The sequence below is a fragment of the Pseudoliparis swirei genome, chromosome 5, assembly GCF_029220125.1.
Source record: "Pseudoliparis swirei isolate HS2019 ecotype Mariana Trench chromosome 5, NWPU_hadal_v1, whole genome shotgun sequence".
In the NCBI taxonomy this organism is placed as follows: Eukaryota; Metazoa; Chordata; class Actinopteri; order Perciformes; family Liparidae; genus Pseudoliparis; species Pseudoliparis swirei.
This window is the reverse complement of record NC_079392.1, coordinates 12969284-12992811: the sequence shown is the minus strand read 5'-3', so window position 1 is coordinate 12992811 and position 23528 is coordinate 12969284. Positions and strand designations below refer to the sequence as shown.

At 41.0% G+C, this 23528-nt stretch overlaps 1 protein-coding gene across 1 annotated transcript; it reads left to right on the top strand.

Moving 5' to 3' along the window:
- The first annotated feature begins 7139 nt into the window (after nt 1–7139).
- Nucleotides 7140–22829, top strand: slc1a8a (solute carrier family 1 member 8a). The gene is made up of 11 exons (XM_056415208.1): nt 7140–7486; nt 12023–12102; nt 13683–13898; nt 14792–14834; nt 14927–15134; nt 16262–16361; nt 18250–18483; nt 18571–18765; nt 19140–19274; nt 20507–20609; nt 21447–22829. Exons 1-11 carry the CDS (start codon nt 7241–7243, stop codon nt 21615–21617), a joined length of 1731 nt encoding a protein of 576 aa, XP_056271183.1. The 5' UTR covers nt 7140–7240; the 3' UTR covers nt 21618–22829.
- The last annotated feature ends 699 nt before the right edge of the window (nt 22830–23528 follow it).

Genomic DNA, 23528 nt, shown 5'->3' with positions numbered 1-23528 from the left:
CTTTTCTTACAGAAACTCCTAATTAACACATCGTAGTGTTTAATAAAAGTATATTTAGTCTACATTGGTGTAAAGTAACTTGTGTAGAAATACAATTGAGTATCTCTACTCTAATTTATTATTCATTTTGTTTGCTGCTTTATGCTTTTATTAGGTCACAGATGGAACACTTAAATTTAAATTACTTTGCGCATTCAGATTAAACTATAAAAAAATCCAATTTTATTGGTTAACCATATTTATTATTAATTTACACATTCAAATGAGCTCCAATTTGTAGTACAGTTCATTTTCTATAGCCCACCAATTACACATTACACGCCTTTACTTTAATCTGTATACATACCACATCCCTGTCCCAGAACCTCACATAGGATTTAAAAAATAACTTTCACGGGGAAAAAAGGGAAGAAACCTTCAGAATCAGAATCAGAATCAGAATCAGAAACAGGTTTATTGCCAAAGAATGAATGTTCAACAACAAACAAATTTTTTTTTTGGTGGAAGGTGCAACATTTGGACATGACAAACAACAGGAGAGCAACAGAGGAGGATCCCTCTCCAGGATGGACAGAAGCAGTAGACGTCATGTGTACAGATGAACAGAGTTACAGTAATAAGTAGTAGGCATGGACCACGATCCAGACTACCACAATCCATGAAACAGAAGGAGGTAGGGACAAGGCATCAGCATGGCTACAGGGAGAGGAGGCGTCGCGAAGGAGGCGGGGCCAATAAACCATGCGCTATAGGCCCTTGAGGCAGGAGGCAGAAAGAAGGAGGCAGGGGGTAGGGCCCAGGAGCCAGGACCGGCTCCTGACACAGCCAGGTCCAATGTACCGTGTGATGTGAGGAACAAAGACTCCGGGGAAGAAGTAGAGTTACTAATGTGCAATGAAGAGATGTCTGCAGCATTTGACACCGTGAACCACCAGATCCTGATCTCTTCTCTTCAGGACCTGGGGATCTCAGGCACTGCACTCGCCCTTTTCTCTTCCTACCTTAACAACCGCACTTACCGGGTAACTTGGAGAGGATCTGTGTCTGATCCTTGTCCTCTCACTACTGGGGTTCCTCAAGGCTCCGTCCTGGGTCCCCTCCTCTTCTCTCTGTACACACATTCTCTCGGCTCTGTCATTCGTTCGCATGGCTTCTCCTACCATAGCTATGCCGATGACACCCAACTGATCTTCTCGTTTCCACCGGCCGAAACACGGGTGGCGGCACAAATCTCTGCCTGTCTGACCGACATCTCTCAGTGGATGTCTGCTCACCACCTGAAGATCAACCCTGACAAGACCGAGCTACTATTCCTTCCAGGGAAAGGCTCCCCCACCCATGACCTGACGACCACCTTCAACAGCTCTGTGTTGGCCCCTACCCTGACTGCCAGGAACCTCGGGGTGACACTAGACAGTCAACTCTCCCTGACGGCCAACATCGCTGCGACAACGCGTTCCTGTAGGTACATGCTGCACAACATCAGGAGAATACGGCCTCTTCTTACTCAGAAGGCGGCACAGGTTCTGGTCCAGGCTCTGGTCCAGGCTCTGGTCATTTCACGCCTTGACTACTGCAACTCCCTCCTGGCTGGTCTACCCGCTAAGGCCATCCGACCTCTGCAGCTCATCCAGAATGCAGCAGCTCGACTGGTCTTCAGCCTCCCGAAATTCACCCACTTCAAAACACTGGTTCTGGCGTACCGTGCTCTAAACGGATCGGGCCCCGTCTACATCCGGGATATGGTCACACCGTACACCCCGGTATAGAACTCAAATAAATGCCCCGACAGATATCCAAACACATTTGGTGGGAATTGATGACAGAGAGAGTAAGTGTTATTCTTAAATACTGATTAATGAAGAAAAAATGTGTCTACGTCCCTGGGAAATAAATCTTGAGCCGGAGATGTGCCAGTTGTCGATTTACAATATCCTATTTCTGATGTTCAGTTGTGTCTATTCCCCAAGACATGTGGTATAATAGGTTGCCCGAACTCAAAGAAGAAGAACAACTCATGTTGTCATTTAATTTCTGGATATATTGTACTTGTGTGATACTGGGTATTGACTCTGTGCAGGTGTGTCTACAAACAGATGTTCCATGTGTGTGTGTGTGTGTGTGTGTGTGTGTGTGTGTGTGTGTGTGTGTGTGTGTGTGTGTGTGTGTGTGTGTGTGTGTGTGTGTGTGTGTGTGTGTGTGTGTGTGTGTGTGTGTGTGTGTGTGTGTGTGTGTGTGCGTGTGTGTGTGTGTGTGTGTGTGTGTACGTCTGGGTCGGCAAAATGAGGTGACCTCTTTGTATGTATTGTTTATGTATTTAATGTCCTGTACTCTAGTGTATACAGTGGGAGGGGTGGGGGAGTGGGTTTGTTATCTGATATTTCAACAAAAGGGCACTTTTCTCATCCAGGGCAAAGGGGCATGTGCTTGAGCACCACTAGGGCTCTACCTGTGCACGTGCCTATGTATATATATATATATATATATTTATAAATATACATATATATATATATATATATATATATATATATATATATATATATACAGGCACATGCACAGACATTTTGGGGGGCAGGTGCTCAAACCCCCCCAAAAGGGCACCCATCGGCAAAATGATTTTTCTATTGATCACTGTAACTTGAAGTTAAGTAATTGGTTGCTAGGAAACACCTGAAACACATCGTGTCGTGAGAAGACATGAGAGCTGAACAAAATGACATATTACAATTTGTTTTTATTTACAAAACATGAGGAGCGAAAAATGCCATATAATAAACGACTTACTAACCTCGACTGCTCGGATGAAAGGGTAAATGCAAGAAAAAACAACACTTGTAATAACTACTTACTAACCCAGAGTGAGGTCATGCCGGGAAATATCAGACTGAGGCATTATAACGTTTTCACGGAAGGCTGATATTTCCTGGCATGACCTCATTCTCAATTAGTAAGTATAGTTATTACAAGTGTTGTTTTTTCTTGCGTTTACTGCGCTCTAAGTGGAGGAGGGAGGGCCCCGACAGACATCCATACACATTTGGGGGGAACTTGATGACAGAGAGTAACTTTATTTCTTAAATACTGATAATGAAGAAAAAATGTGGCTCCAGCAGAAAGGGCACTTTTCTCATCCAGGGCAAAAGGGCAGGTGCTTGAGCACCACTAGGGGTCTATCTGTGCACGTGCCTGACTATATCTACTGTTGCTGTTAATATTGGTGGTTGTAACTTTTTCATACTACTCTCATTATAGGAATGATTTATGTCATATGCATTAAATGTGTTGTAACGCTGTTATATTGTTCATTGTGGACACATGACATTTAATGCACAAAATAAATGGAATTTAATTTCAATAGTTTGTATTATTATCTTAATGATAGTAATCCTAATAATAATGAGAATAATAATTATGATGATGATGGTGATGATGATGAAAAGAGCATTTTATATGAAATAAATTGAGAATAAAACTTTGAGTTTCCCTTGTTTCTTAAGTTTCATCTTCATTTAGAACACACACACACACACACACACACACACACACATATGAACGTATAGTGTTAGCCTAAGTTAATGATCAGTTCAGTGACGCTTGGTAACAATTACAATCAACTCTAAACATATGCGGGATACATGCCTGCATAGTCTGCTTGAGGATGCAGGGAGGAAATCTACCTTCAAGGGTCCACAGAACCACTTTCAGAGGCTGAAGAATGTGAGACGTACATAAATATTTGGACATTAATAAAATTTTCATAATTTTCGCTCTGTACACCACCACGATGGATTTTGAATGAAACAATCAAAAAGTGCAAACTTTCAGCTTTAATTTGAGGGTATTTACATCCACATCAGGTGAACAGTGTAGGAATTACAACACAATTTGTATTCGGCACCTCCTTTTTAAGGGATGAAAAGTAATTGGACAAACTAACATCATCATTATTGTAATTGTCAATTTTAATACTTGGTTGCAAATCCTTTGCAGCCAATGACAGCCTGAAGTCTGGAACCCAGAGACACTTCTTTCCTTCAGTTAGGTTTCTGCTGAAATGACTCTAGCTCATTGATGATTTATGGTCCTGTCCACGTTTTACAATATAAAACCTCTTTTCTCCTACATACAGTGTTATCATTACGCAACCGCGCGCCAAAAAAAAAAAAAAAGCACCCCACCACCCAGAGACATAGATACTAGATGCTGGGTTTCATCCCCACGCCTCTGCTGCCACTGTCACTTCCTGAGTGCTTCTTGGGGCATTTTCCCTTCCAGTTCTTCTCCTTTAGCTGAAATGCAGCTCCATTGTTCAGGGCCGCCGGTGATTGACTCTGGCCATTGCAGAACATTCTTTGCCCTTAGAAGAAAGCTTTCTTGATGAAAAAACTCAATGTGTCCATATATATATGTCCTCCTGTATATATGTGAAACAACCTCTTTCTCCTACATACAGTCTATGGTCACTACATTTTAAGATTAAAAAGTAAAATAAAATATCATGATACATTTCAAAGATAAACTGTCAACTAGAACACTAACTCTTGGTGGGTATCGCTAACAGTGATGGGAACAAAGGAGGCAACTGGGTGAATTGATCAAAGGTTTGAATGTTAAATTATTGATGTTTCCCTGATGAGTAACATCAAATAAAGTTCATCATTAAAGATATTTAGAATGCAGTCTCCGACTACTGTGTTTCTCTGTTGATGTACTGACAGAAGGGAAGCAGTGAGCCAAGATAGTCTAAAGAATATGACTTTATTTAATGTCTCCCACTGAGATACTAATTACATCTTAAAAGTAGGAATGATCAATACAAGATAAGTCTTCTTTACAGCTTTATATATCGGACAGTGCATGTCTAGATACTGCACACAAACACACACACACACACACACACACACACACACACACACACACACACATATATATATATATATATATATAATTAATTCATGTTAAAACATATTGTGACGTGCAGCCTGTAGGCTCATAGCATCATCAGATATAAAGGCTGTCCTTAAAATTATGAAGAAAAGTATATTATTTTATATTCTACCATAAATATTAATATCTTGGGTGTAATAAATGGTTTGTGTTCTTCCCTTCACATATGTACACCCACGGGCCCCGATTGCATGTATCAGTTTGAATTGCTGAATGAGGGTGAAGTAAATAGTCAGATAATACTGGAGAAGAGTCTTTGATACATATAAAATACTTGTGTTGCAGTGGCGGGCCGTCAGGGCCAGCAAGGCCTTCTCTGCTGGCCTAAACATCATCAGAATATATATTTTTTTCAAAATATATTTCCCCACAAATATGTATTCAATTATTTCCCAGAGTAAGAGTTATTCTCTTAATTTCATAGCGTTCCTCTTGGTTGCACTGCTGCCAGCCCCAGGTTGAGATTTGGAGGGCTGGTCTTTATGTTAGATCTTTTATCCAATCATATTCAGCCATCGTGTGTTGCCAGGGGGCTAAAATCTGCCCGTAGGCCTGCAGAATCAACATTGCGGGCGCTGGTAGCTTAAAGTGAATGGGAATGAACATTTTGTGTTAACCAATCAGCTTTAGAGTTGGCTCCTGTAGGCCTGCTAGCTGGCCCCGGAACCGGCACAGGAGCGGAGTGCGTGCACGTCTTTTGATTGGATTACCAATATTGAGAGGCGGGACCTATGGGCAGGTAAATGCAGAACCTCAGAACTAGGAAACTGAATTTGATAAACGAATTAATTCGCGTACTACAAGCTGTTTTTTCAACCAACAATGGCGGAAGGAGGAGAAGATATCGATTTGGTCGAGGATATAATTATAACGCCATTCTCAAGAGTCAAGACGAACTTTAAGACCGACGCCGACGTTACAAACCCCGTCACAGGCGGGACAGGGGCTCGCTCGCCACTTTCAAAGTTCCAACTCCGAGCGCTACCAATGGCTCACAGGCTCCGAGAAGCTCTGCACACCGGACTGCTGGGAATGCCTATTATTTGCAAGTGATCGATTTGGTGTTTGGAGCCACACTGGCTTTGCAAACTTGAGTTGTCTAACCAAGACAGCAACGAGACACCAAAGTACGGCTCGGCACTTACAAGCAATGGTGCTTTGAAAACTTTTGGGGACACGGAGCGGATCTACAGATCAACGAACAAGCGGCAGGGCAACGGAGCTGCACAATGAAAAGGTGAAGAAAAATAGGGAAATATTGAAAAGACTCACTAATTGTGTCATGTGTTTGGGTAAACAGGAACTTTCATCTTCATCATCACGGTGAAACTGCTTTGGGTGACAATGCGCTGTTTAGTGAACACACTGTTAAAAAAAAGTCGGACTTAAAGCTCAAAGTTTGTGGACCAGAAATGGATAGAAGAAGAATATTAATATAACTGTTGCACTCGATTATGTTCTTGCCTATTAGTTGAACTGGACTGTATTGTACTCTTCCCCTGCAATTCTCTGAATAAAAATGTCAATTTCAAGGTGACGCAACGCCTGGTTATCCTGCGTCTCTGTCTACCTGTATAGTGTCTAGAGCCATGGCATCATAATGATGGTAATAAGAGGTGGATTAATTCGGGTGGGACTGTGTAGGACCTCACTGAAGGCCCAGGCCCACGGCATGCCACTGTTGTGTTGGTGATCAGTCATCACTAAACACTAAAGCATCAACCATATGCAAGTGTTTACTAGACACGTGTTCCCCCGAAATACACAAATCTGAAATGAATTAATATGAATATTTTTTCCCCAACTGCCCAAACCTCTTGACGTGAGTTATGGGAGTCATACAGGGAGGCAGCCAGAATGCATTCTTCATCATTTATCATGAAAACCCTTAATATCTTTTTTTAGTTTAGCAGCAAACATCTTGTCGGCCCTAATTTGAGCTCATTAAGTTAAAACCTCCGCCGAGTGCAGGATCCTGACTTCTCAGAAGACCTTTGCACCCCGTGAGCTCAGAAAAAAACAAAACAGAAACAACAACAGGAGCGGGTCCAGGCCGGTCCAGGAGGACCAGACGCCACAACAAAAGGCGCGTGAGGTTGTTCCCCCTCTTTAAGCCTCTTAGTGGCTGTAAGTCTGCCTGTAAGTCTGCCTGCAGCCGGTCTGCAGCGCTGCCGTTGGCTCTGATCGTGATGATTTAATCCCTCGGTGGAAAAGGTTAGGTCGTCTTTGGATCTTATAGGTTTGTCAGCCTGCCAGCCGCACACAACGGACAGCAACAGGAAACGTGGAAGGCATGAATAAGCTTCTGTTACCGAGCGGCGAGGAGGAAGAGCGCTCTGACCAAGGCTCGCATGCTCCGGCAAGAGCAGAGAGGAAGATGTGGGACCGGGTCAAGACTTTCTTCCAGGGGACGGAGAACCTGAGGAGTAACGTGAGGGGTTGCCTGAAGAGGAACGGGCTGCTGACGCTGTCCATCATCGCCGTGATCACCGGCTGCATACTGGGCTTCATGCTGAGGGGAACTCATATGTCCACACAGGTAGAGTCACGACTCACATGTTGGAACGTTCTAACCACAGAAGAGGGTCCTGTGCTTTACGTTTAGGTCCAGACTCTCCTGCTGGGCCTCAAAATATTTCCAAGTTGATATTTCATTTTCATGTCTATTGGAATTGTTTCATAAAACGTCTGGGACTTAAAATGCAAAAAATATGTCATTTAACTTCCTGGTGATAAATCCTTTTTAATGTATAAATAAGCACTCACCCACTAGGCCTTGACATTCCAGTCACACGTACACAACTTAAAAAATGTGTTTTCGTTAATGCTGTCCAATAGACTTTACGTCAAGACTGATATTCTCAGATTTAACTTAATAAAAGAAACAAGAGAAACTCAAAATGTCTAATATTATATCAAATATTATTGTCATCATCACCATCATCATCATAACATGTATTCTCGTTATTAGGATTACTCTCATTAAGATAATAATAAAAACAATTTAAATGCATTCAGTTTATTTTGCATAGCCCAAAATCAGAAATTTGCCGATGGGGGCTTTACAATGAGAACACATCGACACCCTCTGTCCCAGACCCTCGTATCGGAACAGGAAAAACTCCCCAAAAACTTTAACTGGGAGAAAAAGAGCAACAGATGGACAGAAGGGGTATAGATATTATGTTTACATCTCTTTTTTCAGTTTCCACATTTTGACCCAATGAAACAGCTTGGTTGACCGGCAGTTAAATAGTTTAGGTTTGCTTCCAGTTTGTTTATGAGCTCAAATGCTGTAGTTCAGGTGAACTAACATGTCAGTTAAGCAGTTAAAACAGTTTGCTTTAAATTAGCTATTATTAACGGTTAAATTCAGGTTAACAGCTCAGCTTAACTTTACTAGCTTAATTGTGGACAAGGTTCGGACGCTAACGTCTCCGTCTCTGCTGTATGTGGCAACTGTTTCAATTCAATTCAGTTTATTTGTATAGCCCAATTTCACAAATTACAAATTTGTCTCAGAGTGCTTTACAATCTGTACACATAGACATCCCTGCCCCAAAACCTCACATCGGACCAGGAAAAACTCCCAAATAACCCTTCAGGGCGAAAAAAAAGGGAAGAAACCTTCAGGAGAGCAACAGAGGAGGATCCCTCTCCAGGATGGACAGATGCAATAGATGTAATGTGTACAGAAGGACAGATTTAGAGTTTAAATACATTCAATGAATGTGACAGAGTGTATGAATAGTTCATAGTCGGCATATTCCACGATGGAGACCTCCACGATCCATCAGGCAGATGGCGGTGGGGAGGAGGAGTGGGCGGAGTCTCAACAGTGGGCGGAGTCTCAACAGGACAGTGGCGTAGTCAGGAGCAGGAATTCCACGACCCAGACCTCGATGATCCATCAGGCAGATAGGATCTATGTTGTCTCATAGGGTCCGATGACCCCATGAGACGTGAAGTCAAAAGGACTCCGGGGAGAAAGCAGAGTTAGTAACGTGTGATTGAGAGATGAAAATTCATCCTTAAGGAGAGAAAAAAGAGGAGAGATACTCAGTGCATCCTAAAACGTCCCCCGGCAGCTATAAGCCTATAGCAACATATCAAGGGGCTGGACCAGGTGAACCTGATTCAGCCCTAACTATAAGCTCTGTCAAAGAGGAAAGTCTTAAGTCTACTCTTAAACGAGGTGACTGTGTCTGCCTCCCGGACTGAAGGTGGAAGCTGGTTCCATAAAAGAGGAGCTTGATAACTAAAGGCTCTGGCTCCCATCCTACTTTTTAGGACTCCAGGAACCACAAGTAGTCCCGCATTTAGTGAGCGTAGCTCTCTAGTGGGGCAATATGGTACTACAAGCTCCTTAAGATATGATGGTGCATCACCAATCAAGGCTTTGTAGGTTAAGAGAAGAATTTTAAAAGTGATTCTTGATTTTACTGGGAGCCAGTGCAGAGCAGCTAGTGCAGGAGTGATGTGATCTCTGTTCTTAGTTTTAGTGAGAATACGAGCTGCAGCATTCTGGATCAACTGGAGGGACCTCAGAGACTTATTAGAGCAGCCTGATAATAAGGAGTTGCAGTAATCCAGTCTCGAAGTAACGAATGCGTGAATCAATTTTTCTGCATCTTTTTGAGACAAGATGTGCCTAATTTTTGAAATATTACGTCGATGAAAGAATGCAGTCCTTGAGATTTGCTTTACGTGGGAGTTAAAGGACAAGTCCCGATCAAAGATAACGCCAAGATTCTTTACAGTGGTGTTGGATGCCAGGGCAATGCCGTCTACAGAAACCACATCACCAGATAATTGATCTCTGAGGTGCTCAGGGCCGATTAAAATTACTTCGGTTTTGTCTGAGTTTAACATCAAGAAGTTGCAGGTCATCCATGTTTTTATGTCTTTAAGACATGCTTGAATTTTACTTGGTTGGTTGGTTTCCTCTGGTTTTATCGATGGATATAGTTGAGTATCATCTGCATAACAATGAAAGTTTATGGAGTGTTTCCTGATAATATTGCCCAAAGGAAGCATGTTTAAGGTAAATAAAATTGGTCCAAGCACAGAACCTTGTGGAACTCCGTGATTAACGTTGGTGGTTATCGAGGCGTCATCGTTTACAAATACAAACTGAGATCGATCTGATAAATAGGATTTAAACCAAATTTCAGGAGCAGAAGCTTCAATGTCTTATTTCTGCTGCGCGTTCTGACAGTTTAGTGACTAAATGTCCAGTGTGGTTAAGGGCAGCAATTAAAACAGATACGTTTAAGTTTGAGCAGTTAATACCAACCGAGTTGTGCATGTGGAAGAAGGCAGCTGTTTGCTGACATGCTAACTTTATAAGATGATGTGTGAATAGCTTGTTCTGCTGCCCCCAAGTGGACAACAAGTACGTTATTACTGGTTTACATCTTTTGTAGAGCAACCATGTCAAAAAGGTTCTTCAAATGTCCAGTTGGTCAGAAGTTTTTGACCTTTTGTAATAGGTTTTTTTCCCCGAGAGGGTCTTGAACATGGATGTAAACAATGCAGAATTGAAAAAATCTTTTACGAAGAAGGAAATGTATCTCCACTATGGAAACCCATTTCCGCCACTGAGCAAAAGAATTAGGATCCAGTAAGTCATATACCTGTATATGAGGTATGACTTACAGGATCCTAATTTTTTTTCTCACAGTGGCGTAAATGGGCTTCCATATTAATTCGCTTCCATACTCAACCGGTTTGTTAGAAAGATTAACTGGAAACATAAAGTTGTTTGCCTAGAAAATAAGGATAATTTAATTTAAAGATCAAATGTTGAGGTTTTCCTTTTTAAATCGATTCTCTGCAGCACCATGTTCTGAAAACAATGTCAGGGAGCATTAACAGCCACAGAAGGAGACGACAGCCCGTCCAAATCCACACACACTAATCCCTCCTTTCAATTAAAGTGTCCGTCAGCCCCTCAGGTAGTTTCTTCTTGTGAGTTAGAGCCAAATGAGTGAAGACAAGAAGAGCTGGAACTGAATGAGGTGGGAACTTTAAGTAACAATAAACGTACACTTGCAGCTTTTAACATATTTACATATGACGACCTAAAGGCCAACAAAAAACAAGCCAATGAAGGATTCAGGTTGTTTTGACCTTCGCTTGAGAGATAAAACGTAACGAAAGTTTTACTTGTATTATGAATATAGTACTCAGATATTTTGTTAAATACTAAGTCATTTTACTTGATTACTAAAATAATTATCAACAAAATGTACATAAACGTGCATGTCATGCAGAACAAACATATCCATATATATATATATAGAAAGATTTTGTCGAGTTGAAAAACTGCATCACAATCTGTGTTTCAAAAGTCCTTTATATTTGTAGATGCATACAATAATCTGAAAATAGACTGAACATAGCTGGACTTTTTTATTATTATTAATGACCTCTTATTGGCTGTCTGCAATCATGTGACATTCGCTGCACTCCTGCAGGTGTGTGCAGTGGTCCGTTTGGAGCTCAGACTTTTCTGTTTGACTCCAAAGGTTGATAACAAACAAAAAGAAACAACAAATACATGAAAGGGTTATTCAACAATAACGATAACGATTTGGATAATTGGTCCGGCCAGTCATTCCCATGTAATAAAGAGTTGTAATTCTCAAAACCAGATTAAACATTTCTCTGTTCATGTCATCTATAATGTGTAACGTATTATATGTGTGTACGTTATTTTCTAAATTGGTTGTTTTATGTCTCAAAACCATTGTTCCTATATTATATTACAAGTGGATAATACATTGACGTCCCTGTTCTCCTGTCTGCTGTTAAGGATTTTGAAAGTCCTCATTACCAGCTTTACAGCTATAGAGCGATCTCCACACAAACTCGCAAATAATATTCCCACAACATCTGTTACTGTTTGGCTGCTTTTCTAATAATAGGCCCGACCTGTAACAACAACCTTAAACTAAAGTTTGTTTATGAAGACAAACCATGATTAGTTCTACAAGGAATCTAACACCACAAAGAATGTGACTAATCAAACAATGACAAAGGCCCCGCTTTTATTTTTAAATGCTTATCGCAGGCAAAGATCTACTTCTCCTTTCCCGGAGAGCTGCTGATGAGGATGCTGAAGATGCTCATCCTTCCTCTCATCACGTCCAGGTAGGTTGACAGTGTTGTGCTTGTCACACACCAGCAGATATATTTAAATAGTCATGAAACATGGAGAGAGAAAAACAAATATAAAGTAATGTTCACAAGTTTTTGATATTTAAGGTTGCACTCCTCGTGAGGTTCCCCACCTTCTCTAGTTCCCCTTTCATCCCACCCTTTAAACCAGGGGTCAGGAACCTTTTTGACTGGGAGAGCTTTATTGAGAGCCATATAGTATTTTTAACGGATAATAAATTAAATATGTCTTGTTTTTAATGTGACTTCTGGTGCTGCATGATGCGAGGGGGGGGGGGGTGCAGGTGACTTTTTCTTTGCTCCACTCCGATGCGCGCACACGCCGGCATCAGATCTCTGCGGGGCGCGCGACGGAGAGCCGAGAAGTGTTAACGCGACACGTAGAGACAGAGAGACATGCTGCTGTGGAGACGATCAATAACAGACGTTTAGTTTAATAAAAGAACAAAGACATCTTTAAGAAAAGGACTCAAAATTGTCTGCGAGCCATATGCCGTCACCGGAAGAGCCATATATGGCTCGCGAGCCATAGGTTCCCGATCCCTGCTTTAAACAGATGGGATGGATACTATTTCACCACAGAGAAAACACAGTGTTGTGGTGATTCATGAGGACATAATCCTGAAATCATCAATGTTATGCCAACAAGCTTACTTTTCCTAAGTCTTCCGCATGTGTGTGTGTGTGTGTGTGTGTGTGTGTGTGTGTGTGTGTGTGTGTGTGTGTGTGTGTGTGTGTGTGTGTGTGTGTGTGTGTGTGTGTGTGTGTGTGGGAGGAGGAGATGTAGGGGTTATTCTGTATGAGCTTGGTGTTGTTTTCAAGCTGCTTCAAATATTCGCAGATATTTAATGAACTAAAGGAAAAAGTTGCCACACAATATACAGATCTATTCAGGCTGATTTACGTGCTTTAAAACAAATTCGTATATATTTTTTTGTGGTTGACTAGTGTCTAAATTACTCTTATTGGCTTTTTGCTGGCGGTGCTTTTGTTGCACCGGCAGTGGCGTGGGGAGCCTGGTGTGCGGTGCTCTGGCGGCCGGCCGGCCATGCTGCAGGCGGTGAAACATGTCGATGACAGCAAACAGCAAGGGTCTCTCCCACTGAGCTGGAATGAAACGCATTGACACACGTTTATTAGGTAGAAGACGTCAAAATAACCACGTCTTCTCATGAATTTTGCTGTCCTTTATGCCTGCGATCATTGCGTTGCTGTGCGTGAATGCTTAATAATAAATGAATGATCGTTGTTGTTGAGATAGTTCAGTTTCATGAAGTCAGAAAGTGACGCATTATCTTTCTGCAGCATTTTTTAAAACTGATGTTACCTTACAACATACAACACGTGCATCCAATAGACTGATGCTGGATTTATTTATTCTCAGAGCTAGACTAGCAGTTTTATTCTTTCTTAGAGATAGGCTAGCAGTTTCCCCTCGTTATGCTAAGTTAGGCCACATGTCCTGAGCACACACAGATGAAACTGAACTAAAGGTCCCTTTTAAACCGCTGTGTGCCCCCCCCCCCCCCCCCCTCCTCTGTCTGTTGGTGTAGTTTGATGTCGGGTCTGTCGTCGATGGAGTCGAAGGCGTGCTGTCGGATTGGCGTCCTGACCGTCACCTACTACCTGTGGACCACCTTCATCGCCGTAGTGGTCGGCATCTTGCTCGTCATCATCATCAAACCTGGCGTGGGGACGGATATGGAGAGCCACCATCTGGGAGGGGGGCCCGTCATGACCTCGGCCGATGCCCTGCTCGACCTCATCAGGTGAGGGATGTGTAGAGGCCATAAAGGGTCAGACCCGGGACTCTCTAGGTCCAGTTCTGTCCGTCTCAGTGGACCAGATGCTGTTTTCTTTTCTTCATATATTTTGTTTAGTCATTTTGACAGAAGAATATATGAGGGACGTGTGGTTTATGTGGCGTTTTGCAGCTGATTTGCTAGCCTATTCTGAGGAAACAGGTCAGCACAAGAACTACTGTAGATGAACACATTTCAGATTTAGAAAGCAAGACTGCCAAACATGGGTGATAATGAATAATAATCTCATGGGTTTTAGCCTGACGTCAGTCTTTGATTGTGTGTCTGCTGCGGCTCACTGCTCGGCTGGAGAGGTAGTGCAGTACAAGTCAATTAGTTGTTGATCATTTAAGTCAATTATCAACAGGAAGCTGCCGATCACTTTCCAGTGCGTCAGATTTTGTGTTTTTATATCTCAGTAAACTGAATCTCTGTGTTTTGTACAGTTTCTCGAACAAAACAAGAAATCTAAAGACTCTTTAAATGACTTTGGACTCTTGAGAGACTCTCTTTGACCACATGTTTCATTATTGTCTGACACCTTATTGAAAATAATCGATCAGTTGACAGAATCATCGTGTCCAACAGTTCGCTGCCAGTCAGCTGCCCAAAAAATCATAGAAAACATAACAAGCGCACACGCATTAATCCAATTACAGATGGGGCTGATTAGAATATTTTTAGTAATCTAAACCACAGTCAGCGGTGATGCAAAGCAATGATCTCTGCTGTGGCTCGTTGGTGGACTCCTCACGGTGACCTCTGTCTCTGACCTCCCGTTGAAGGTCAAGTGATCTACGCAGCCGTTTCCTTCCCGACTCGTCCGTGTTTGACTCTTGATCCTCTTTGTTCCTCCGCAGAAACATGGTTCCCTCTAATTTGATCGAGGCTACGTTTCAGCAGGTAAACGCAACAGCCAGAATAAATAACCTTTATAAACTCAAGAACAAACTTCTTGTAACACTGTGTGTCGTCTCCCCCCCCCACCCCCCCAGTACAGAACAGACCTGATTCCCATCCTTAAAGTCCCAGCCAGAACCGTACAGCCCAACTTTGTCTACGTCTTCCCCGACGAGAACGACCCCAAAGGTCGGACGGTGTACCTGGAGCTGACTCCGCCTCCGGATATCACGTACAAGACAAGTCCGGGCAGCAGCCAGCAGATGAATGTCCTCGGCATCGTCATCTTCTCCGCCACCATGGGTGAGCAGGATGGAGTCCACAGGTCGCCGACTGATACTCCGTTATCAAATCCTGATGTTCTCTGCGCTGACGTTTTTATTACGTTCCAACTACTTCTTCTGTTGTCTGTACTTTATCATGGATGTTAAACAGATCAGAGGTGGAAGTTTACTTTTTTCCCCTACACAGTAAACTCCCCAGTAATAAAAATTCAGTGTCAACATATATTGACTCTTTCAGAGTTATTACAACACTAGCAAGAGTAAATAGCCCCCAGTGTTGGTGTAAATATTCAGAGTTAAACATGTTTGTGTAAAATATAAAGTGTTAAAGTGAATTGACTGTCAGAGTCATTACAACTAGAGCAAGAGTAACACTTCATGTTGGTGACAACGTTCACTCTTATTCTGGAAAGCTCCGCCCCCTCCTTCTCCTTTCAAATTGAGTTTCATCATGCGCGTTTTAATTCTAGAAAGAATTTCTCCAAATCCCTGTTTTACATAACATTTTGATATTTCAGCAGAAGCAACATTTTAGAATAACTGAGTTCAACTTACACTGGAGCTGTTTTTGTGTCTTGAAATATCGAATTGTAGACGTGACCGAGTCAAAAGCTACACAGTAAAATGAAAGAGTACATGAACACGAAGCCCATATGGTCCCTATCTACAGAGTGTTAAAGAGCCACCGTGGGTTAGTGGTTAGCAGGTCTGTCATTCTATCGGGGGGTTGGCGGTTCAATCCCTGCCCTAGTTGATGTGTCCTTGAGCTGTGTCTATGGTGTATGAATGCAACATGATTGTAAGTCGCTTTGGGTAAAAGTGTCAGCTAAATGTAAAGTAACATAGTGATAACATTTTAGAGTTAATGCAACTCTGGCGAGAGTTATTATTCTACACTTAGAAGTGTTCATTTAACACTAAAAGTGTTATTTATATTTGACACTCGGACTAGTGTTAATCAAGATTAACACTTCTTCGTGTGATGTAACATGTTAAAATGTACTCTTTAAGTGTTAAATTGACACAGCCAATTTGACTGTGTACTGTTCCCCAGCTGTTATATAGATCTTGTTCTTCTTTCCTTGAACTTGAGTCCAGACCGTTTCTGTTGCTGCTCATAATAATGTACAAGCTGTTTTGTTGCAGGCCTGTTGCTAGGCAGGATGGGAGAGCGAGGAGCTCCCCTGATCAGTGTGTGTCAGTGCATCAACGAGTGCGTCATGAAGATTATCAATGCTGCTGTCTGGTGAGAGGAATACTCCGAACAGTACAGCACATATTGTTGAGAAAACACTGGTCCACTTTACAGCAGACACTTTAATTTGTGACAGCAGAAAACACACGTTGGTGCAAAGCAACATCACAGTGATGTCATTTTCTTTTTAATTATTTGCCTTTACCCACTTAGTTATTATATCCACAATCATGATGGTTATTTAGCAACAATATCAGGATGTAAATATATTGTGAAAGCATCACTAAGTCAAGCCTACAATGTCAACACAATATTAATGATCACAAATATTGTGACATCTGAGGCAGTTGAAAATATTATTGGCCATAATAAATGATGAGTTTATTAGAGGAGACGTATACCACATATACAGATGTGAAAGTGCCCTATGAATAAGAAACATTCAAACTCAACATGAAGCATACAACGTTATGTTGAACACAACCTCATTTCACAGTATTATTTCTGTTGTGTTCATGACTTCACCTTGAAGCCGCAGCGGGTTTGACCTTGACCGACATTAAATCCAGAACAATCTGGCCTATGGTGTTTGTGTCATGAAGGTCTCACTGCTAAGTGACCCCTCCTATGACTCTGTGAAAGATTTTGTGGATCTGACCTGATGTCAGTTGGTCAGGTGGGGAATACACGGCTGTAACATCCTCCTGCTGCAGCACATGACCAGATTAAAGACGGCAGCAGAGCGAGGATTATTGACCTGAACACTAAACAGATACGGATACAGTTCTGACGTCTGTGCCCTTCTGGGTTTAGACCCTCAGACTCTTAACACACAACAATACGCACACGATAAAATAGTTCACAGGATTTCACAAGCTTTGTTCATGGGTGTTTAGTTATGGCAATCATTTGTGTTTGAAGCACCACCTGTTGAACATGTTATCATTCATGATCTGATTCGGAGAACTACTTTAGCTCTTAAGTCGCGAAAACACGTTATTGTAATAATGACAGCTTAGAGCAGCTGAGAGAAGCTTTAATGAGACGAGCATACACATGCTAGAAGTCGATGATTTCTGAGAAGAATCTTGTTCTCACACTCAAGTGTTTAACCCTCTCATCAATTTAATTTAATAGATGTTTAACTTTTATGCAAATATGTAAAATTAAATTATACATTTTAACACAGGGTTGCACAATGACATTTAAATTGTAGACCATTCACACCACACACACAGATCATATACATATATAACTAATTATATTAGAACCTTTTCCAGCACAGGATTTCCAACTCATCTTTCATTTTTAGAAGCTACAGTTTTAAAAAGAACTTCAGTGTAGAAATGTGGTTATAATGATATAATTATAATTATAACCGGCTTTTTATGCACAACTTCACTCTCCTCTTCCATGTCTGCTTAAATGCCGTTACTTACTCCTGGATCTGCCAGATTACACGAGAATAACTACCCCGGTGGAAACGGTATTGCCATATCTCTTCCGGTGGACGTATCACCCATCCCAAGTTCCAGACAATTTCCTTATTGTGATTTATTTATTTTCTCTGCAGAATCATGACGTAGACTCTGGTTTTTGATACCCGTGGTCCCCAAGGCGATGTCTGTCGTGAAGTAAACCTCATGACCAATACTAAAATAATCCCTGTGGCCAAAACTTTGGTCCATGACAAATTATATAGAGAACTAGGGACTGGATTACCTTAAAAACTGAGTTGTATATTCATGATCCCCAGTGGATGATGACTTAATGATTGCACCCTGATTACTTCTTTCTATTTTAATGACTCCTTGATCTTTCCTCTCACCTTAAAATGTTCAGCTCCACCCTAAGGACACACCTACATGTTTAGCAGCACTACTGCTCAGACTCTAAATATAGATAAATCATCACAATGTTGTTTGCTATGCCCTCTCAGGTACTTTCCATTTGGGATCATCTTCCTGGTGGCAGGGAAGATCCTGGACATGCAGGATCCGAGCACGCTGGGGAGGAAGCTGGGCTGGTACGGCATCACCGTGCTCGCTGGCCTCTTCGTCCACGGACTCATCCTCCTCCCTTTCTTTTACTTCGTCCTGACCAAGAAGAACCCCTTCACCTTCATCCGTGGGCTGCTTCAGGCCTTGGTGATCGCCCTGGCAACCTCTTCCAGGTCAGAGGCCAGGATGCTTTTAATCCTCCAGTCTGTGGATGCTTTAATTTTTTATTAAGGTTGTATTTGAATGCTGCCTTTTCACAGCGCTGCCACGCTGCCCATCACCATGAAGTGTTTGTTGGAAAACTGCAATATTGACCGGCAGATTGCCCGCTTCGTCCTCCCCGTGGGTGCCACCATCAACATGGACGGCACAGCGCTGTACGAGGCCGTGGCGGCCATTTTTATTGCTCAGGTTAATGATTATGAGCTGGACTTTGGCCAGTTGGTCACCATCAGGTAAACAAACAAAGACATCTGAGTCAATTCAGGAGGTTTGAGAAAAGAGATATGAAAGGCAAGAAGACCTAAGCGTTATCTTTGCAAATAATATTTTCCAAATGGACACAATATGTGAATGTTTATTATTATTTATCTACTGCTGCAGGCATCCCACAAGAGCTTATACGTTTTGTTTCTTTGTATGGTAACAATTTCAATTCTGTCCTTACAAAGGTATGTGGGGGGAAACACGTCTGCTTGTAGTATGTAGCCATATGCTGATGATACAGTCATGCTTGTAACTGATTTTACAAAACTGTTTAACTGACAATGCCTTTAAGTATTGATTGGCCTCCTCTCTGATGGTAAATTCTTCTGTTTTCCTCATGCAGCATCACGGCTACAGCCGCCAGCATCGGTGCGGCGGGTATCCCTCAGGCCGGTCTGGTTACCATGGTGATCGTACTGACATCAGTGGGCCTGCCGGCAGATGACATCACACTTATCGTGGCCATTGACTGGATTCTGTAAGTTTACAGTACTCATTTTGTAGAAATGTCTCTTTTTAAGTATTTATTTATAGTTAGTGAAGATGTATTTATGCTTGCATGCATTCATTTGCAATTTCCGTTAACTGAATGTCATACATGTTATCAATTCAATGAGTAAATTGGAAAGGACAACTGTTTTCAAAGTTCCCCTTACATTTTCCTGGTTGTAGCACTGAGGTTTTGTAATTTGTGACAAATTTCTGTGTACAGAAAAACTCAAAATGATTGAAAATTTGTAATTTGTGAAATTGGACTATAAAAGAAATTAAATGAGAATGAAATGATGAATATTATATTATTGAAATTAAAACAAAGACAAAATTAAAAACAATTAGGTTTTCATACTGAATCATGCTGATGTATTTAGCCCTTTATATTTTTAATATGTCTTTTATTCTTTAATATTGTATGAAACTCAAATATCCTATTCTAAACTCAAAAATATCATGAAAGAAACAGAATATCTAGAAAAGTATATTAGTAGGGTGATAAACAAATCACTTGAATTGTCTTAATTAATTACTTTGGAGCAGTTTAAACACTTTGACAAAATAAATCTTTTTTTTTTTTTTTGGTTTGAGGAACAAATAATATTTTTTTTTATGAGAGAGGATTTTAGAGTTTTCTTGCTGTATAATAATCAGCAAAAAAAAAATAAAAGGCTTGCAATATTTTTCAGTGATAATAATGAATCCAGAATGCATATACATTTTTGTTTTAATTGCATTACAGAAAATAAAGAACTTTATCACAATATTCTAATTTTCTGAGACAGTCCTATATATATATATATATATAAAATAAAACATTGATTTTAAGTCCACTGCATGAAATAATTACTTTAAGGATAATGTTATTTGTAATACATAGTTTAACGATCACTACATTATATAAATAAATAAATAAATAAGAATAAAATATTTTTTCTGAATTACATGGTCATTTTTCCTTCATATCTGTGGTTCCAGCAAGTATTTGCTGGAATTAGAGGATATACCAATGTACAGATTTTCAACATGTCCTCACATACTAAAAGTGGGAATCTAAACTAATATTTTTTTAAGTGAGTGGGACTCTCTCATTATATTTCTTTACTTTCGACGGCTGCCAATCATCCTCGTCAACCAAACAAAGTTTAAAACACTTCCATTACTGCTCAGAGACTCAGAAGTTCCAGTTTTATGGTGTTCTTCATTCTGTTTCTGCAGCGACAGGTTTCGGACCATGATCAACGTTCTGGGTGACGCTCTGGCAGCGGGAATCATCGCCCACCTCTGTCAGAAAGATTTCCCCCATAGTGCAACAGGAAAGGTAAAAAAAGAAGAAAAATACATTATCTGCAATTTAGATGCAAATTGTAATTTCTAATTTGGTTTTGACATTAAGTTGCAAACTTTTGGATCAAATTTCTCAGAATCCCCATTAATATATTTGTTATTGCTAATTTGTTGTGTTCCCCGGCTTGACTCCCATGGAGAAACTCAACATAAAATATAAATATTAATTAAAAACAAGAATTCTTTTTTCTTATTGCTACCTATTTTTTGAGAAGACTTCATATCCCAAACTAAATATCTCTCTCCATAACTTCAGATTATAAAAAACAAACCGTTACTCATTCACTTACTCATGTTTGTTGGTTTGAATTAGATCACCGCAGATTTTATTCCTATTTGAACAACCCCAACAGATTAGACATCCAACTTTTTTTTAAATTCAACTGAGTCTTTGTTAAGCCACGCCCTCTCTACTGCACTCAGTTGCTTTGCAGAAAAGTCCATTAATAACCAATTGAGAACTGAGAATTGGCTACATTATTGGTAATTCTCCAAACTGTTGTGTCCTATAGGCCTTCAGGATACTGCATACAAAGTTCTTTATTTTTATAAATCAACTGAAATATTGCAAGCCTTTCCTATCTCATAAAATTTTAATATTTCCTCAGAAAAAAGATTTATAACAGCTGAGTGTTTGTCAAGGCTCAGGAAACCCCATCACAATATTCTAATTTTCTGAGACAGTCCTGTACACTCTAAAACAGGAGCTAAAGAACGGATCTTATCAAAGTTGGCTTGCTAAACTTTAATAAAGGAGGATTCTTTGAAATACTTGAATCTGATTATGTGTTTTCTTGTGATTCCTCTCCAGCCTGTACCGTCGTACGGGACGCAGACTCCTCACACTCACAACAACTCTCACAGCGTGAATGTGCCAATGACAGAGTTCCACACACACACAGACTGTATGTTCGAGACGATGGCCGACCCAGCGGGCGGGAGCCATGCACACACCGTCTACTACAACATCTGTCAGGTGTGATCGGACCAGACCCGTGGAGCTCACCTCAAGACACCACAGAGTCTGGTGACAATCTCACCGTGCCATCTGAAAGAAAGACCGTCGTAACAAAGCATGATTCTTCTTATTTTGAAAAGCAGAAGCTGCTTTTAGTTCAGTTTAGGTGACAGGGACAGTGGTTTAATTGGCCAAAAGTGGATTGGAGCTCAATTTTGAGCTTTGTTCTGTGCTCACTGATGAAATAGAAAACAGTATCTCCTCGGATAAAAGGAACAGGGCACCATTTAATGGAAACTAGCCATCAAGTTGGCCTGAATTAAAAAAGTGGGAAGGTTGCTTCATATCAACCAGAGAAATTCAGCAAGATCTCTGATTAGCATTGAAGAACAGGATGTTCAGGACTCTAATCTGCACCAGAGGAGTTATGGGTAAATGACAATTTCCTGGGAGCACCTGCAGGTTCATCATCTGGTCTGACCGTCATACCTCTTGTGTGCTGACCAAAATGGACAAATGGAAGATGGGGGTGGAAGACGGAACGCTGTGTTTCATGAGCTTCACCATGTGCTTTGGGTAGTTACCGAAAGAATGAGATTGCAGACACTAGCAGTCAAAACGAGTTCTCATCACAGTCACTCGGCTCCGGCATGAAAGCCCTGTTCGAAACCAGATGGCGAGCTTGGGGGAGCCAGTTGAGTTTGTTGCTTTTAGATTATTTCAAGCAAGTCCAACTGGGAGGAGGTTCCGAGGAGACCGTGAACACGCCGGATGGATTTTATATCCCGTCAGACCTAGGCACTTCTAAGGATTCTCCAACAGGAGGACATCTGGACTACCTTGACCCAGACCCTTGTAAGCAACAGTTTTCAAGTGATACCCTCGCAGTTGGCTGTTTATTTGCTTGACTGTACCCTAAACGAAAGGTTCTGATCCTATTTGAAGTGGAGAGGTGGATTAGTACCTGGATTAATTGTCAGAGTTTTTCAACTGCTTGTCATCTTTTCTTGGATTTACCAGAACAAATCCACTTCAAGGTTGAGATGAAGATACATTAAGATACCACGTTGGATCACTTTGGATTGGCAATTGAAAATACACTGCGATTGACCTAAGAACAAAGCTGGTAAACTTGGATCGCTCTTTCATCTGGGATCCTCTAAAGTGACGAACGTCTTCGTGCTGCTATTTTTTCCTCATGTTCAGGACCCTTTTGCTCTCACAGGAATTTCAGACAACTTTCTAACGGATTTAGTCTGGTCACATGAAACTCCTGTTCAAACCTCAGCTTGGGGGATTTTGATTAAAGAATCCTCGAATCCGAGGAATGAAACCGTGTTTTAATCAGCAGACCTAACCTGGTTCTCCAAGGAAATCTGATACACTGCCAGCATTGTTCAACTGTTTTCAAGTGAATACCTTTGCATTGCAATTTTCCCATTATGTACCCTATATTATTTATCCTATTTGATGGTGGAAAGTATTGAACCGAATGCATGTTTTGGACTGTTGTTATTTGGACTGTTTTGGATTTCAAACAAAGTCATTGAACTAAATCTTTCCAGAACCACGATTGAAAGATACTTTGGATGCATTGATATTAGAGGGAACCAGTGAAATTTGGGTTCGATCTGGGATCCTAAAGTCTGAACAGCTCAAATCATTTCAGACTCCATGTTGCACAGAATTCAGAAATTTGGTGATGATTATTTATTATCGGTGGACCTTGCCTAGATTTGGGATGTAGGGTCCAAATGGTCAATAAAGTCATCTTCACAGCAGAAAGTTCTTATCAGCTCAAATTTGGTGGGCATGTGGTTATAACGGACCATTTGAAGTATTTTGGATTCTTTCATGCAAAATGCAAGGTCATGGAGGTCATTTTTTCATGATTTATTTGTATGGCATGCAATCCAAAATGTTTGAACTCGCAAT

Bases quoted from the DNA above. Each gene is read 5' to 3' on its own strand.
- slc1a8a (XM_056415208.1), top strand. From the start codon at position 7,241: ATGAATAAGCTTCTGTTACCGAGCGGCGAGGAGGAAGAGCGCTCTGAC. The intron at 14,835-14,926 runs GTAAACGCAACA...CCACCCCCCCAG, and splicing joins TCGAGGCTACGTTTCAGCAG to TACAGAACAGACCTGATTCC. The intron at 16,362-18,249 runs GTGAGAGGAATA...ATGCCCTCTCAG, and splicing joins ATTATCAATGCTGCTGTCTG to GTACTTTCCATTTGGGATCA.